This window comes from Bubalus bubalis, chromosome 5 (assembly GCF_019923935.1).
Source record: "Bubalus bubalis isolate 160015118507 breed Murrah chromosome 5, NDDB_SH_1, whole genome shotgun sequence".
NCBI lineage: Eukaryota > Metazoa > Chordata > Mammalia > Artiodactyla > Bovidae > Bubalus > Bubalus bubalis.
In genome coordinates this window covers 110,478,334-110,496,371 of record NC_059161.1, presented here as the reverse complement: position 1 = coordinate 110,496,371, position 18,038 = coordinate 110,478,334, and the positions used below count along the sequence as shown (strand labels likewise).

The 18,038-nt window shown below is 52.6% G+C and overlaps 1 protein-coding gene and 1 long non-coding RNA gene across 4 annotated transcripts in view; one reads left to right on the top strand and one right to left on the bottom strand.

Annotated features, from left to right (window-relative positions):
* The window catches only part of KIRREL3 (kirre like nephrin family adhesion molecule 3), a 607,178-nt gene that overhangs the window by 551,148 nt on the left and 37,992 nt on the right, over nucleotides 1–18,038 (top strand). For all 3 annotated transcript variants that reach the window (XM_044943559.2, XM_006057706.4, XM_025286398.3), the window contains exon 5: nucleotides 14,424–14,581. In XM_044943559.2, the coding sequence (XP_044799494.1) occupies nucleotides 14,424–14,581 (158 nt within the window). The remainder of the gene's footprint in view (nucleotides 1–14,423; nucleotides 14,582–18,038) is intronic.
* On the bottom strand, nucleotides 2,951–12,917 carry LOC123333793. Its single transcript, XR_006551361.1, has 3 exons — nucleotides 7,916–12,917; nucleotides 5,793–6,057; nucleotides 2,951–3,270 (listed from the first exon to the last, which is right to left on the bottom strand). It is a non-coding gene; the product is annotated as an uncharacterized LOC123333793 (long non-coding RNA).

The window sequence follows — 18,038 nt, the reverse complement described above, 5'->3', positions numbered from 1 at the left end:
CTGTCAATATTTCATCCAAGTTGTCACGAATGACAAAATTTCCTTCTTTCTCATGGCTCAGTAGTATTCCATTATATATATTTTTTTCTTTCTCTATATATAATACATATAGAGAACTAATACAATTCAATAGCAAAAAAACAAATACTCAAAATTAAAACAGACAGAGAAACTGAATACAATTTTCTAAAGAAGATGTACAGATGGCCAACAGGCCCATGAAAAGGTGCTCAATATCGGTTATCATCAGGGAATTCCAAATCAAAGCCACAATGATATGTTACTCCCCACCTGTTAGAATTGCTGTCATCAAAAAAGGTGATAGATAGCAAGCTTTGACAAGGGTGTGGAGAAAAGGGAATCTTTATATACTCTTAGTAAGAATGTAAATTGGTGCAACCCCTATAGAAAACAGTATGGAGGATCTTAAAAAACTAAAAGTAGAACTACAATGTGATCCAACAATTCCACTTTTGAGATACATCCAAAGAAACTGAAATCAAGATCTCGTAGAGGACTTCCTTGGTGGTCCAGTGGATAAGAACCTTCCTGCCAATGCAGGGGACACAGGTTCGATCCCTGGTCCGGGAAGATTCCACATGCCATGGAGCAGCTAAGTCCCCGTGCCACAACTACTGAGCCCACGAGCGGCAACTACGGAAGCCCGTGTGCCTGGAGCCTGTGCTCCGTGACAAGAGAAACCACTGCAGTGAGAAGCCTGCGCGCTGCAATGAGGAGTAGCCCCCTAGAGAAAGCTTGACACAGCAGCAAGGACCCAGTGCAGCCAAACAAATAAATAAGATCTTGTAGAAATATCTGTACTCCCATGCTCACAGTAGCCAAGAAGTAGAAGCAACCCAAGCGTCCGTCAACAGATGAGTAGGTAAAGAAGATGTGGTGTATACATATAATGGAACACTACTCAGCCATGAGAAAGAAGGAAATCCTAACATTTGTATGGAGCCACAAAAGATTCCAAATAGCCAAAGCAAGCCTGAGAAAGAAGAAAAATCTGGAGGTATCACTCTTCCTGATTTCAAACTATACGACAAAGCTATAGAAAAAAAAAAAGAAATAAAAGTAAAAAAGGCTATAGTAATCAAAACAGTATGGTCCTGGCATAAAAACAGACATATAGACTAATGGGACAGAATAGAGAGCCCAGAAATAAGCTCATACATATGCAATCAACTAACATTTGACAAGAGAGCCAAGAATATTCAATGTGGAAAGGACAGTCTCTTGAATAAATGGTGTTGGGATAACTGGATAATCACAGACAAAACAATGAAATTGGACGCCCATTTACACCACTCACACAAATGAACTTGAAATGAATTAAAGACTTAAACATAATATTTTCAGACCCTAAAACTCCTAGGAGAAAACATGGGGGGAAGCTCCTTGACAATGCTCTTGGCGGCAACTTTCTAGATGTGACACCAGAAGCATAAGCAGCAAAAACAAAAATAAATACGTGGGATCACTTGCAACTAAAAGGCTTCTGCACTGCAGAGGAAACCATCGACCAAACGAAGAGGCAATGGGAGAAAATGTTTGCAAGTCACATACCTGACCTGGGCCTTGTGGACACCCTGCCTCCACCCCAGGGAGCACCCAGCACATGGGGAGAGAAGGCAGCCAGCCTCCACCTCAGCACCCCCAGCTCGCAGTCCCAGCTGCCAAGGACCTCCTACACCCCGCACCATTCACGTGTCCCCTTGTTCAATCCCGCACGAAGAGCCCGTGGTAGCTCCACTTTACAGATGCAGAAACTGAAGCTCAGAAATTTACAAACTTGCTGAAGGTCACCCAGTGAGGACGCTCCCAGGTCTGAGAGCAAAGATGGTGCCCACTCCTCACCCCCATACCACTTCCCTGGGGCTGGAGAGACAGGGGTTGGCAGCCCCAAACCCAGCCCACCAACCCAGCCCACCAACCCCAGCAAATGCAGTGTAGAGGTGACTAGAGGCAAGTGGGGCATCGTTCCCTGCCCTGGAGAATCTAACCCAGAGCACAGAGTAGAGCCAACATCTTCTTCTGGCCAAACCACCCAGCTCTTCTCCAAAAGGGCAGTATTCTGATACAGAGCACACCAGGCCCAAAACCAGCCCCAGTCCCACTCCCACTATAGTGATGAGCAGCCCTGCCCAGGCGCACCCCCTGCAGTGGGTGCTGTGAGGGCCAGCCTGAGTCTCCCTTTCAGGATGGAAGAACTCCTTTCCCCCAACTGCTAGGCTGTGGGGTGGCCAGCTCTCTGCTGAGCCCCCTCTGGGGATTACCTGTGGCCAAAGGGAGGAAGCCCTCCCCCAGTGACTGGCCCCCTCAGGGCAGAAGCCAGCCTGCCTTTCTGGGATGGGACAGCCGGAGGGCCCCCCGCGCAGCATCATTGCTTCTTGTTGGGATCCACTGAGATCTCCAAGGTGCCGCCCCCATGGCCAGACGCCCTTCTGTCCAGTCCTGTCTCCCTCTTCCCCGTCGGAGCTGGTCCCAACAGGCCTCCCCACTAAGCATCCTCAGGTCTCTGTCTACTGTGCTGCCCCTCATCCACACTCTCCCCAGGGTGAGGATGAGCGTGACTTGATTTCCCTGCAGTTGCAGAGAGGGCTCAGCCTTCTCCCGTTCCACATGGCGGCACCCTGGCAGATCCTAAAGCAGGAATGTTCGCCTATAAAATGCACCCTCTCCGTATAAAATGCAAGGCAATGCTCACCAATTTCTGTGGAGAAATGTGGGCTCTCTCTGTGAAAAATGAGGAAGATAGGAGATTTCAAAAATATCTATAATGCTAAAGTTCGGATGAGCAGTGAAATGCTTTCTGTAATGAATTCAAAAAGAATTGCCCTTTTTCGAATTTAGAGGCTTGTGCTTTTTCAAAAACAGAGTAGAAAAAGACTTTGACTTTTTTTCTCTTAGGATGCTGGCAAATAGTGGATTTGATAAATTTGCATAAAGTTGAAAGGTACGTTTAGTGGTTTTCTGGGATTCCCCGAAATGAATTTTGGTGGCAAGAAGCCCAGAGAAAGCATTGTGCTTTTTTGCCCACTTGGCATGCTGCCACTTGGCTTTACGGTTTCCCCATGACAAGGGACAGTGTGTTTTCTCTTTTTCTCTGCTCCCATTTATCTTGCTTCCCAAGTGGGTGTCTTGCCCATCACCAGGCTTCATCTCTTCTCATCCTCTCGTCCTGCCCGTCTGGCCCTGTGTTCCAAACCAAACTGTCTTCATCACTTCTCTGTCTTCTCGTCTTCTCCACACTGCTTCAGCCAGCTACCATGGGAACAAACACACAGTTTTATAATGCAAAAATCAGTATTCCTAATCCCCCATTTAAAAGCCAATTATTGTGATTTCGTGTGTTTATTTTTTAAGCTCCTTAATAAGGTGACCCTCTCCCCCGTGCCCCTCAATTTCCTGAAGCTACAAGTATTAGTCAGGAAGGTTCCACTGGCCTTACTTCCCTCCTTAGTGAAGCCACAGATTCTTTTTTTTTAATTAGTTTTTGTTGGAGTATAGTTGCTTTACAATGTTGTGTTAGTTTCTGCTGTGCAGCAAAGTGAATCAGCTCCACATACACATGCGTGCCAAGTCGCATCAGTCGTGTCCCCCTCTTTGGGACCCCATGGACTCCAGCCCGCCAGGCTCCTCTGTCCATGGGTTCTCCAGGCGAGAATGCTGGAGTGGGTTGCCATGCCAGGGGATCTTCCCAACCCAGGGATCAAACTCACGTCTCTTATGTCTCCTGCATTGGCAGATGGGTTCTTTACCACTGGCACCACCTGGGAAGCCTATATATACATATAGATGTATACACACACACACACACACACACACACACACACATATATACCCTCTTTTTTGGATTTTCTTCGCATTTAGGTCACCACAGAGCACTGAGTAGAGTTCCCTGTGCTGTAGGTTCTCTTTAATGGTCTGTTTCATACACAGCGTGTAGGTGTCAATCCCAATCTCCCAACCCATCCCACCTGCTCTTTCCCCACTTGGTGCCCACATATTTGTTCTCTGTCTGCCACAGAGCCTCTTGAGGACGTGGATTTGCTGGATGGGAGACTGTAGCAAAACCAACCATATCAGTTCTGCTTTCTATTTATGGGACCAACCCAGACCCGCTCAAGTCCCTCGGGCATTGTTGAACTGGCTCAGGACGGACTCCGTGATGCTGTGAAAGGGCTCTCTGTGAAAGGGCAGAGCACACAGAGACAGCATCCCACACGGGAGCAGCCAGGCTGCACTGAGGCTAGGAGAGCAAGGTGAGGGTAGCCAGGCCCTCAGCGGCCTGAGCCAGAGCCCTGGGTCCCCCACTCATAAACTGTGCGACTTGTCCCAGGTGGTCTGCCAGGCTATGCCTCGGCTTCCCCATCTGTAAAATAAGGATGCTACGAGGCCCACTGGCACGAGATCACTGTAAGATTTAAACCAATATATAATCAACCCCTCCACCACGCCAGACTTCCCCCCCAGACCCAGCTCTGTGGAGCAGGCAAAGCCCAAACTCAAGTTAAGGTCAACGCCAGCTGGGGAGCCTTGGGGAACGCTGCGAGGCAGATATGGGCCTGAGAAGGGCGTTCACGCCATCCTGGGGCCATCTGCACAGGAGCCAAGCTGGAAAGGGAAAAGTCCCTTTCTCCTCGGGACAAAACACCTCCCAGGTGGCTTGAGGGATGTCCCCCCGCACCTGTCCCCAGGGTCCCACGTGCACCCCCACCTGCCCTCGACACACCATTACACGTCAGCCACCTGCTGTGAACACACACACAGGCACAGGCACATAGAACACACACAGACACACAGGCGCACTCACAAGCAGACACAGGCGCATGTGCACACACACAGGCACACACAAAGGCACACACACAAGCAGACACAGGCACATGTGCACACACACAGGCACAGGTGTACACACACAGGCACACATGCAGGCATACACACAAGCAGACACAGGCGCATGTGCACACACACAGGCGCACACACGCACACACACAGACACACACAGGCACACACACAAGCAGACACAGGCACATGTGCACACACAGACACAGGTATACACACACAGGCACACATGCAGGCACACACACAAGCAGACACAGGCACATGTGCACACACACAGACACAGGTATACACACACAGGCACACATGCAGGCACACACACAAGCAGACAGAGGCGCGTGTGCACACACACAGGTGCACACACGCACACACACAGGCACACACACAGACACACACACAAGCAGACACAGGTGCGTGTACTCACACACAGGCGCACACACGCACACACACAGACACACACACAGGCGCGCACACAAGCAGACACAGGCGCATGTGCACACACACAGGCGCACACACGCACACACACAGACACACACAAGCAGACACAGGTGCGTGTACTCACACACAGGCGCACACACAAGCAGACACAAGCACATGTGCACACACACAGGTGCACACACGCACACACACAGACACACGCGCATGTGCACACACACAGACATACGCACACCCTCTGCTACATGGAGCTGCTGTCCGAGCCCTCCTGCTCTCTCACCCCATCCCCCTGCTTGGCAAACATCCTGTGACTCACTTGTTTGCTCGGGGTTAATGAACATCCGTCTCCTCCACAGCAGCTCCTCGCTGATGAGACGGCTCAGTCCCTTTCAGGGTTTAATGGGAAGGAAACAAGAGTGCACACCCTGCCTAATTTGAGGGGGAGGCAAGTGGCTTTGCTTGACGTTGTCCCTGCAGCATCTGCATCCCTGCCCGTCCCAGCTTCTCACCTCTCCTCGTCCCCCCGTGCTGTCGTTGCTTTGCGGGGAGGTGCTGACCTCCGTCTTGGGAGCCGAGGCTGGGGTGCAGAACAAAGAGGCAGCAGAACAAGAGGTTGAAGCAGTGACCTCACGTCAGCTGCTGCTCTCTGTCCACGTGGAGTGGCTTACTGGGCAGACAGTGATCCTATGGGCAGCTAACAGGGGCTGAGTCCCTGTGCGGTACTGAGCTCTGGGACGAGGCACTCCTCTTCACGCGGGTCATCAGCACCCGGCCCTGTGAAACAGAGACTGTCATATCTATGCCATCCACGCTATCTTGCCCAAAGAATGAAGTACCTGCCCACCACCAGGCAGCCAGGAGCCGAGCAAGGCACCTGCCTCCCGTCTTTTCCCCGCTTATCAAGAGCTCCGGGGGAGAGGCACGCTTCACCTTTGCAGGTCACAGGGGTCACGATTCCCTGAGTTCAGCTAGTCCAGGCATCCCCAGGCTTGGGGCAGGGATAGAGCTAAAACACAGCCTCCAGGCCTCTCTCCCCTGGTCCCTCCGCCTCCATCCTCCCAGGAAATGTGTCTGGGCAATGGTGCCACCTCCATGGATGACATCCCTTAAAAAGACCCTATTTGCATCCTACCCAAATCTCCTTTAGGCAGACCTGACTGTAGTGGGGAGGATCCAAAGAGGAGGTAAAGACACCTGTACTGTGCGTGCACTTAGTCGCTCGATCCTGTCCAGATCTTTGCGACCCCATAGACTGTAGCCTGCCAGGCTCCTCTGTTCATGGGGATTCTCAGGCAAGAATACTGGAGTGGCTGCTATGCCCTCCTCCAGGGGATCTTCCAAACCCAGGGATCGAACCCAGGTATCCCACATTGCAGGCAGATTCTTCATCATTTGAGCCACTTAGGGAAGCCAAAAGACACTGACATTTAGCAAATTACATCTATCTAATAAACCCACATACAGGATTGCCAGAGAAAATACAGGATGCCTGGTTATATTTGAACCTCAAATAAACATACTAAAAATTATTTGTGGCTTATCTGAAATTCTAATTTATCTGGGTGCCCTGTACTTTTATGTACTAAATCTGGCAATCCCACATGTCTCCTAGCTCCACTGCTTACTGGCTGTGTGATGCTGGGCAAGTGACTTGACCCCTCTGGGCCTCTGTTTCCTCATCTCTAAACTACACGTAAGTGCGTCGACCTTGTACAAGGCTTCCCAGGTGGTGCTAGCTTTAAAGAATTCGCTTGCCAATGCAGGAGACACAGAAGTCACGGGTTCGATCCTTGGGTCAGAAAGATCCCCTGGAGGAGGAAATGGCAACCCACTCCAGTATTCTTGCCTGGAAAATTCCAGGACAGAGCCTGGTGGGCTACAGTCCATGTGGGTTGCAAATAGTTAGACATGTCTGAGTGGCTGAACACATACACACACTTTGTATAGGGCTGTTGAAAGGATTAAATGATGACTTTTGGAGCACTGGAAGAGTTCTGGAAGCGTTGTAAGCTCTGTAGAAATGTTAGCTATTATCTACATTATTACTATTTGTCAATGTTCTTGTTCTACTGATATTACTATCAGTACATCCAAGGTTATAACCCAGGAGGTGGTATAAATGCAAAGATGCATTAAGACCCCTCCTCTTAGCTGTTGGGAACCTGAATCAGGTTCCACAGATCAACATCCCAGGAACTGCAGTGGGCGCCAGCTGGTACTAAGGGAGCGTGGACATTTGCTTCCTGCTCAGTGGGGTCAGGCAAGGCACCAGGCAACCAAGATGTATTGAGGCTTGCTCTGAGCTACACTCTCCTGAGTATAGGCGTAGAAAGAAGAATCCAGCAAGGACCATCCCTCAAAGAGCTCACAGCTGTGGGATGGCCAAGGGCACCAAGAGCCACATAAGCTCATGGAGGTAGCACATGGTCTTAGGGCTGGGGCTGAGCTTGAGAGAGGGCTTCCTGGAGGAGGTGATAGAAAATAATGACCAGGACTTCCCTGGTGGTCCAATGGTTAAGATTCTGTGCTTCCAATGCAGGGGGTGTGGGATCAATTCCTGGTTGGGAAACTAAGATCCCACATGTTGCACGGTGTGACCAAAAAAAAAATAAAAAGAATGACCAAAGCTAACCAGGCAAAGGTGGCCTTTGGGCTGGAAAGAGGACAGGATCCCAGCCAGTTACATCTCAGGATGAAGACACTGTCAGCAGAGGGAACTTCACCAAGCATGTAGTTGTAAAGGCCAGGGTATCCTTGCAGACAGGTGAACGGACCTGTCCAGAGAAAGCACGGGAGGAAGCTGAAGAGAGAAGGCCTAGCTGAAGAAAGCCTTGGCTGGGCTCTATGAGGAGGAACTGGGTTTTACCCTGGAGCAGCGGGAAGCAGTGGACACTGAGAAGCAGAGATGGAGCCAGTCACCGTCCATCAGGGAGGTAGAAAGGATTGGGGTGGAGCAGACAGATTCGCTGCTGAGGATCCAGTGCTGGGGTGACTTCAGGAGCCCAGAGCTCTGGGCAGTCTTTCAGGAACTCCCCAGACAGTAGGTTACTGCTGAGCGTATCGGTTAGTCTTTGCAAACGTAATGATTCTACGAGTCAGTGATATGGCCATGCCCAGTTGAGATGATCACACGGGGTCAGGCGGGCACACACATGCCCTTGCATCTTTCTAGTGTGATGGCCTCACTTTCGTGGGCACAGAGTCTGAGGGGACGGGAGAGGAGGGAGGGCCAAGCAGGCAGGGTAGCAGATCACCCCAGCACACAGGGGCTGGCCTCGAGTGAACAGACAAGAAGAGTTACTGGCTGGAGGAGGGAGAAGAGGTGGGAGATGGTAGAGCTGAAGGATCGTCAGCAACAGAAGACGGAGGACAGGCTGCAGTGTGATCACACCCGATGGCCCAGGTTCCAGTTCCTTGCTGGATCCCGATGCACGTTCACATCTTTGAAAGTTCGAAACTGGAAGGTTCATACGTAGGGGACGTACTGTATTGTGTATTTATCCATTTACTGTCTAACTCTTCCACTGGAATATAAACTCCACTTAGGCAGGAGTTTTGCGTCCCTGCTGCTTCAAACAGGGCCAGGTACACAGTAGGTACTCAGTGTGGATTTTTCGAATGCCTGCTGGCCCTGAGAAGCTGACTCTGAAAAACCGGCGCATCTGTCTTTACAGTCTGTGGTTCCGCACTCTGGCCATCAGGTGGCGCGTCGATGTGCTCGAGGCCTCTGGATGCGGGGATCACACAGGGCCCAGAACTTGACAACGGGGCAGAAGCCCAGAACCTGACAACGGGGCAGAATGGGAAAAGTGAGCAAAGCGAGATGTGAATGGCAGAAACCTTCCTCCTCTCCCTTAGCGGACGTCTCTCCAGCACACACCGGGAGCCAGGCCTGTGCTCCATCGAGCCCTCTGAAGTCAGGCTGGGGGACGGGAATGTGGGGTCTGAATGCATTGAGATAAAGAGCCAGGACCCAGGCAGGAGGTTTGAGCAGAACTCCAGTTTTACGGGCAGGTCTGTGTGCCGCTCTGATGCTGGTAGAGTGTACATATCATAGGGTCAGACAAACTTGGTTCTAAATTCCAGCCTTTACCTGCTGTGTTATTTAGCAAAGTCATTTGCTCTCTCTGAGCCCCTGTTTCCTAATCTATAAAGTGGAAGTCCGAATAGCAGCTGTTTAGAATGATGTGTGTGTGTGTGTTCAGTTGTGTCCGACTCTTTGCGACCCCATGTCCATGGGATTTCCCAGGCAAGAATACTGGAAGTGGGTTGTCATTCCCTTCTCCAGTTCCGAAGGATACTTGGTTTTATTTCGAGAATAAAACAAGAGAGCCCTTGGCCCGGTGTCATCTGCAGAAACAAAACTAAATATTGTTTTCAAAAACTGGACCTGATCCTCAATATTTATCTAGCCCTATCAAGCTACACCTTCATTCTTTGTAGCATAAAAGTAATCCTATAACAACCTGCAGGTATCTTGATTGCCTCACTTTCCAGATAAGAGGGCGAAGGTTGTCAACTTGTATAACTCTGTGCACACATCGCACCGCTTATGAAGCAGTGGCCTCGAGCCAGGTTCTGCTCAGCAAACGTGCATGAAACCACCCTGGAGCAGCAGGTGCTCTGCCAGGTGACGAGGACCAGGATGAAGGAGGCTGCAGTCTAGCGAGAGACAAACACATCTGGATCATTTCCATAGAAGAGGTGGGATACTGAGAATGATATCCAGGATGCTATGGGATCATAGACAACAGTCACCTGGTCCAACCAGGAAATGCAGAAAGAGATGGACTGGACCCTCCATGCATCATACTCATTCATGTCTGACTCTGCAACTCCATGGACTGTAGCCCACCAGCCTCCTCTGTCCATGGGATTCTCCAGGCAAGAATTCTGGAGTGGGTCTGCCATCCCCCCCGCCAGGGGATCTTCTCTATGGACTCAGTAACCCCTTAGCTAAATTTGCAAGGGCTGAGTAAGACTGATCCAGGAAAAGAAGGAACTCCAGCATCTCAAGTTAAAGAACTGCTGTGCGAAGGAACTTGCTAGGTAACACATTCATGCGGGGGTCTACGCGCTGGTCAGAAAGTTCGTTTGAGATTTTCATACGATGTTATAGAAAAACCTGAATCAACACATTATCTTTAAATCCGGTGTTTAGTGAGCAGGACAGGCTTCCCAGGAGTCGCTAGTAGTAAAGAACCCGCCTGCCAATGCAGGAGATGCAAGAAATGTGGGTTCCATCCCTGGGTCAGGAAGATCCCCTGGAGGAAGGCATGAAAACCCACTCTAGTATTCTTGCCTGGAGAATCCCATGGACAGAGGATCCCGGAGGGGTACAGTCCACGGGGTCGCAGAGTCGGACACGACTGAGCAACCAGTCATGCATGTGCCCTCTGGCCTCTCTGCTCAAGTCCCCCCTTGTCCTGGGCAGCACAGCTGGGAGAAGGTCCTCGGGGGCTCCCTCCCACACAGGGAGATGCAACCAGTACCACCCACAGGGCGGGTGGCCAGAGAGGGGCAGAGGAAGGAGGAAGGCCCCCAGCCGCCTGCCAGAATCCTGGAAGACAGGTGAATAAATGGCAAAGAGCCAGCCCAGGACTGCGAAATTCATACGATGTGTCCATTTCGTAAGCAGCGCCCGGGAGCCAGCCCCCGTCCCAGGCACGGTGTGACCCCCGGGGCTGATTTCCAGCTCTGGGCACCAGCTTGGCCTGAGTTCCATCAGGTCCTCTCAGGCCTCAGTCACCCAACAGTTAATGAGTTTTTCCTGACTGACAACAAGCTCAACACCACAACAGTCAACTATTTTTATCTCCGGATTAATCACAAAAGGCTAACGCTTCCACCTTCCCTGTGATTAAAAATTAGGAGACCAAGCTCTACAGTGGCTCAGGATAATAACCAATCCTGGGAGGAGGGGCGGTGGATGAATAATGCATCTCCAGGCTCCAGGCTCCGGCTGCTCGAGACTTTCTCCCCGCCTGGCCCCCCAGCTCTGGGCCGGGTCTGAATGGGGAGGTAACGAGAGGTCCCCTCCCGTCGGGAGCCACAGCTGCGAAAAAGGACTGTTGATTTCTATTCAGCCCGCTGCCCCCAAGCCTCCCCCGCTCATCGCCCACCACCCTCACCCACCCCAGCCCCATCCGCACCGCCTCCTACCCCATCTGGTGTGCACCGAGGCGAAGGCCGATCAATAATGCATGGTTACATGAATAACCGGCGTGATAACCACTTATTCGGGAAGATGTAATCAGGGCCCATTCTGAGGGTGTGTGTGTGTGCGTGTGTATGTGTGTGCAAGCGTGCCTATGCACTCACACCACACAGTCCCACTCCCCTCTCCCCTCCTCTAACCCGATATTATAAACACAGCATGAAGGAAGGGTCCAGCCTCGCTGTGCTTGCTTTTTAGAAAGGCCTCCTTGCTCTCCATGCCCTGATCACAGGCTGGTTCACTGAGCAAAGGCCCAGAGACAGCCTGTTCTCAAACCTGATCTCACAGCAGAACCCGCTGGGAGCATTTATTTTTGGTTTTGGTCGCACCACGTGGCTTGTGGGATCTTAGTTCCCTGACCAGGGATTGAACCAATGACCCTGTAGTGGAAGCATGGAGTCCTAACCACTGGACCACCTGGGACGTCCCTTCTCTGGGAGCTTTAAAAAGCCCTGATGCTCTGGTCCACCTCCTGAGATGGGGATGCAGCTGCTCAGGGTGTAGCCTGGCGACAGGACATTAAAAACCTCTCTGGGAATATTGTAAACTGCAGTGAGAAAGAACCACTGTCTCGGGCCCAAGGCCGGTCAGTGCTGAGGAACGTTCGAGATCCCCTGGTGTACTTTCACATTAGATGGCTGAGGAAACTAAACCGGACAGGGGGCTGCCTCGCCACTTCAGCCTCTGATTTAGGGCCATTTCCACAATCCCGCCCCCTCAACTCAACCCTGGGAGGCCTCAGAGACTGGACGGCCAGGTGTCGATGCTGTTACCAAAGCTCCCGGTGGTCGTTTCCAGTTTCCCTGGCCCTCGGCGAGCTCAGTCTGAGTACCTCCATCCTGGGCGGCTCGAGGGGAGGCAACAGAGAGGGGAAGCAGGAGGCCAGCCCTGCTGGAAGGGTGGCCCGAAGCACAGAGATAAAATCCCCTCACACACACTGTCACACCCACCCCCCATTTACCGCAAGCCCTCATCCGCCTCCCTGTGGCTCTCTGGCCCCAGAGCACCACGGAGGCCTCCGGCACTAATGAGGGGGTAAGGGGAGGGTGGGGTGGGGGGCTGGCCTCATCGTCCAGCCCACACCCACCATCTGCTTGCACCCAGGCCCCCTGGGAGGCTGGGCAGGGTTGAATGAGGCCATCTTCCTCCCTGGGCCAGGATCACAGTAGAGGCCTGAGGCTGATGAAAGCTGCTTGGAAGCCCGAAGGGTTTTTTCCCTTCAGCAATAGAAACTTGAGGGTTGGCACCAGCCAGGCCATGGTTCTGAACCAGGCTTCCTGGAGGCCGGGAAGGGAGAGGCAGGGGCACTGGCTTAAGACATGCATCTCAGGATACTTACCTGCCCCAGAGCCTCCTGGAAAGAAGGGGAAAGTGTTAGTTGCTCAGTCACGTCTGACCCTTTGCAACCCCATGGACCGTGCCCACCAGGCTTCTCTGTCCATGGGATTGTCCAAGCAAGAATACTGGAGTAGGTTGCCATTTCCTTGTCCAGGGGATCTTCCCGACCCAGGGATCGAACCCAGTTCTCCTGCATTGCGGGCAGATTCTTAACTGTCTGAGCCACCAGGAGCTTCTTTCTTTTTAAAGATTGATTTATTTATGGCTGTGCTGGGTCTTCGTTGCTAAGCACAGGCTTTCTCTAGTTGTGGCCTGCTGCCTAAGCCCAGAGGTGCAGAAGCTCACTTGGGGCCCGAGTGGGAGGATGGACTTCCTCTGGAGATTGGAAAAAGAAGGCCTTTTGCATGAAGACCTCAGCCCTCACCTGACGACCCCGTCATCCATTCACTGAGCAAACACACAGCTCAGCCCTCCTCAGCCCTCCAGAACTGACTGACCAGCCCCTCCCCAGGGAGAAGACCAGGGACCCATCAGGTGGTCTCCAGGGAGCACCCTGCCCCTTCTGGTTTGTCCAGGGAGGAGAGGCAGGGCGCAGCAGGGGCCTGAAACCCTCGAGCGTCCACAAGCACGAACCTCAGAAGAGGCTCTGTGACCTTAGGCCAGTCACTTAACTTCTCTGGGCCCCTTCTCCAAACAGTAGTCACCCATCACTATCAGTGCCCACGCAGCGTCCCATGGTTGTCATGCGGGTCAGAGACATGACTGCACTTTAGCACAGGTTTATGGAGCTTGCGCCAGGCACCGGGCCCTGAGCTGGGCTCCGTGGGAGGCGACACTCTCCTCCTGGCAGCCCCCATCTCTCAGCGGGGACTGTACTGCCATGAAATAGAGAGGAAGGACCAAGCAGGAGAGATTCATTCCAGCTCTGGGAGGAGGGAGCTGAAGCCGCTCTGGGAGAATCAGGTCCAAAGGTGATGCCCAGGGTTGCACAGCTCTCTGGAACGCTGTCTCAGCCTCGAAAGTTTGCCTGTCACCTGTCCCCTGCGAGGGAAGCGGCCAGCCTGGTGCTCCAAGTGTCAGGGGACCTACTTCCAGCCCTGGCCCCCTCCACTCGATCGCTGTGTGACCTTGAGCAAGTCACTTAATACCGCTGAGCCTCGGTTTCCGGATCTGGGTAATTGGGATAATGATGTTTACCTCGCAAGACTGCGGTGAGGATTAAATCAGATGACAGATGTGACAGGGCTTTGTTTTCAAAGAGAGAAGTTAGAAAGAAGGATAGGATCCAGGCAGCAGTGGCACGCTCTCCGATCTGCAAATCGCAGCTAATGACGCCTGCCCTGTCCCCTCGCAGGCTGCCGCGCGGAATGAGATGATGACATGAGCGTCCTCTGCAAATAAACACGCGACGCCTGTGTCGGGATTACTGCTGTTGTCGCTGTTACTGTTATAGTACAAGAGGATTATACATTTTATTAAACGATGATAATTACTGTTTGTCAGCGGCTCCAAAAATCCACTCAGCCTTGCCCGAGAGGAGGGGTGCCCTCAGCCTGACCTCTCCCCTCTCTCTCTGCCCCCACAGTGCCACCCGACGACCCGGTGATCCTCGGGGGGCCTGTGATCAGCCTGCGGGCTGGGGACCCCCTCAACCTCACCTGCCATGCAGACAATGCCAAGCCTGCTGCCTCCATCATCTGGCTGAGGAAGGGAGAGGTGATCAACGGGGCCACCTACTCCAAGGTGAGGCGGGGTTGGGGGGATGTGGAGGAGGGGAGGAATCCGGGCTGGGGGCAGGGCACAGCTCGCCCCATCTCTTTGCAGCTCTTGGCTCTGCCTGGATGACTTTGTGTCGCCTTTGGCTTCTAGCTCTTTGTCTCTCTGTGTCTTTCTATTTCTCTCTCTCTCTCACTTTTTCTCTCAAGTGCTCTGGCTCTATTTATCCAATCTTTTCTGTCTCTCCTCCTCTTCCTCTCTTTCCTGGGGGAATTGCTGGGCGTGGTGACAACCCTAAGAATGGAGTATGGTCAGAGGAAGCAACTCAGGGGCAGAAGTGGACAGAGCCGAGGGTTGCCAGATAAAATACAGGACGTCCAGTTAAAAGTGAATCTCAGGTTTGTTGTTGAGTTGCTCGGTCGTGTCCGACTCTTTGCAACCCCATGGACTGCAGCACACCAGGCTTCCCTGTCCTTCACTATCTCCCTGAGTTTGCTCAAACTCGTGTCCATTAAGTCGATGATGCCACCCAACCATCTCATCCTGTCGCCCCCTTCTCCTTCTGCCCTCAATCTTTCCCAGGCTCAGGGTCTTTTCCAACGAGTCGTTTCTTTGCATCAGGTGGCCAAAGGATTGGAGCTTCAGCATCAGTCCTTCTAATGAATATTCAGGGTTGATTTCCTTTAGGATTGACTGGTTTGATCTCCTTGCAGTCCAAGGGAATCTCAAGAGTCTTTTCCAGCACCACAGTTCAAAAGCATCAATTCTAAACAACAAATAACTTTTCAGTGTAAGTATGTTCCGAATATTGCATGGGCCATACTTATACTAAAGATTATTCATTGTTTAACCAAAATTCAAATTTAACTGATGTCTGTATTCTCATTTGCTCAATCTGCCTACCTTCCCAGTGCTGCCAGCTGAAGCTGTTTAGGTGTTTCCTGTCCCAGGTACCTGGCTCAGGGGGCAAGGAGGGCTGCATGCAGCCCATAACCCCTTACCAGCCCTGTACCTGCTGTACCTACCTGCTGGGGTGCTTTTCTCTAGTTCACACAAGGTGCTGTGAGCTGAAGGGCTTCCCAGGTGGCGCTCATGGCAAAGAACGTGCCTGCCAAAGCAGGAGACGTAAGAGACACGGGTTGGATCCTTGAGTCAGGAAGATCCCCTGGAGGAGGGCACAGCAACCCACTCTAGTATTCTTGTCTGAAGAATCCCATGGACAGAGGACCCTGGTGGGCTACAGTCCATAGGATCGCACAGAGTCAGACATGACTAAGGGGACTTAGCACACACGCAACCTAAACTGCCTCCATAAAGGCCCCATATCCAAATATGCTCCAGTGAGGTTAGGGCTTCACCCTGTGAAATCTAGGGGGACTATACATATATACATATACACTGCAGACGGGGAAACGAAGGCAGAAAGCTGACGTTACCATGACATGTGATAGAGCTCGGGTGTGAACCAGGTTTGTAGGACCCCAAGGCCTGCTCTACGATGACACTAAGACTCTCACCCAGGAAATGCGCCGAGCAGATCCAGTGAGGGCAGGCAGTGATCCTAACAGCCATGCTCCCCTCTGCTCATTCCTGACCATCTCTGAGGCAGATGCCGTTGCTCCCACTGTACAGATGGGGACTGTGAGGCATGGCAATATATCTATATATATCAGGGGCCTGGCAGCTCTGACAAGCTACAGACCTGTGACTTGGGCTTACCGAGAAGGATGGATGACCCAGCAGCTCCATGGACTCAGCCCTCTGCGGCTCCCTCCCCCCAGGACTGCAGGTGCCATTGACCTCGGCAATTGTGATGTCCCAAAGGCAGAGCAACCCAGACTGTTGTGCAAGAGAAGAGGCTGGGGGCATGAGAAGCTGAGACAGAGACAGAGAGACAGGGAGAGAGAAAGGCCGAGAGGACACGCAGTTCCAACAGTTAAGCAGGAGTCACGGTCTACAGGAAAAACCCCACGGGGCCACCCTGACAGCCCTCGAGGCGGAAGCCTCAGCGTCTGTCACATGGTACATGGTTAAGCCACTGAGCCTGGCAGCTGAGAAGCTGGCATCCAGGCTCCACCACCATCTAGCTCTGTGGCCATGGGCAAGCTAGCTAACCTTGCTGTGCCTCAGGGTTCCCATCTGTACAATGGGACCAATGGCTCCTGCCTCAGAGGATGCTCAGGAATGAGCAGAGGGGAGCATGGCTGTTAGGATCACTGCCTGCCCTCACTGGATCTGCTCGGCGCATTTCCTGGGTGAGAGTCTTAGTGTCATCGTAGAGCAGGTCTTGGGGGTCCTACAAACCTGGTTCACACCTGAGCTCCACCACATGTCATGGTAACAGCAGATCTCTGCCTCAGTTTCCCCATCTGCAAAATGGGATGATGATAATAGGTATTATGACATAACAGGTGTCCATGTAATATGGACACCTGTTACAACTGCTGCGAGACTTAAGAAGAATAATGCCTTTGAGCACCACAACAGAGCACAGCCCTGTTCACTGCAACTACAGAAAGCCCCATGCACAGCAATGAAGACCCAGCGCAGCCAAAAATAAAAAAAAAGAATAGTGCATTGAAAGTAAGGGCTTTGTAAACATTCGCTAGCATCCTTGGCTCCTTCCTCCCAGAGCCCTGTCTCCCCCACCCTGCTCTCCCCCCGCAGACGTTGCTCAGAAGGCCAGGTTTTGTTTCGCTGCTCCACCGTGTGACCTGCAGGGGAAGGGTGCTCTGCCAGCCCCCACCCCGCCACCCAGCACAGGCTGGGGTGCCTCTCCCTGAACCCAGGGCGGCCAGAGCCCTCGTGGCCCAGGTGCCTGGGTGAGCGCTCGCAGCTCCCAGCGGGTGTCTGGCTGCAGAAGCATGGGAACTGATGAAAAGCCATCTCTCCAAGTCCTCTCTTCCTGGACACCCAGCCTCAGGCCGTCTTCTCTGGGCCTGGCACCAGAATGGAGGCCACATGGCGGTCATCTGGAAGGCAGACCCGGGGAGGCAGGACAGGCTGTGGAAGAGGAAGGAAGCCAGTTTGTGCTGAGACCAGAGAAAAACCTTCCCTGGGAGCCAGGTTCCTGCTCCATCTGCTGCTCCCCAGCAGCCGCAGCCAGGTGGGAGGAGGTCTTAACCCTGAAACGGTGGACAGGGGGAGGGTCGCTTGACCTTGGATGTCCACAGTCGTGTATATGTCTGCCTTGAAGCCCCTGACCTTCCAGCCCTGCACTTCTGCTACTTCCAACCTGAGACTGCTGCCTGCCCCAGGGGCGCCCACCCACCACCACCAGGACCACAAGACTTATTAGAGCCCAAGCTACTTACGAGTTCTCTGGCACAGCACCTCCCAGGGCCCTCCCTGCGGCTCAGCTCTGCATTCTGTCCCCACCGGTCCCCGTAGCATCCCCCGCTCCCTGCATCCCATCTGTTCATCTCAGGCACCTGGAGCCTCCTCCCAGTGTCCAGCTGCCACTCATCCTGGCCTTTATGAGGAG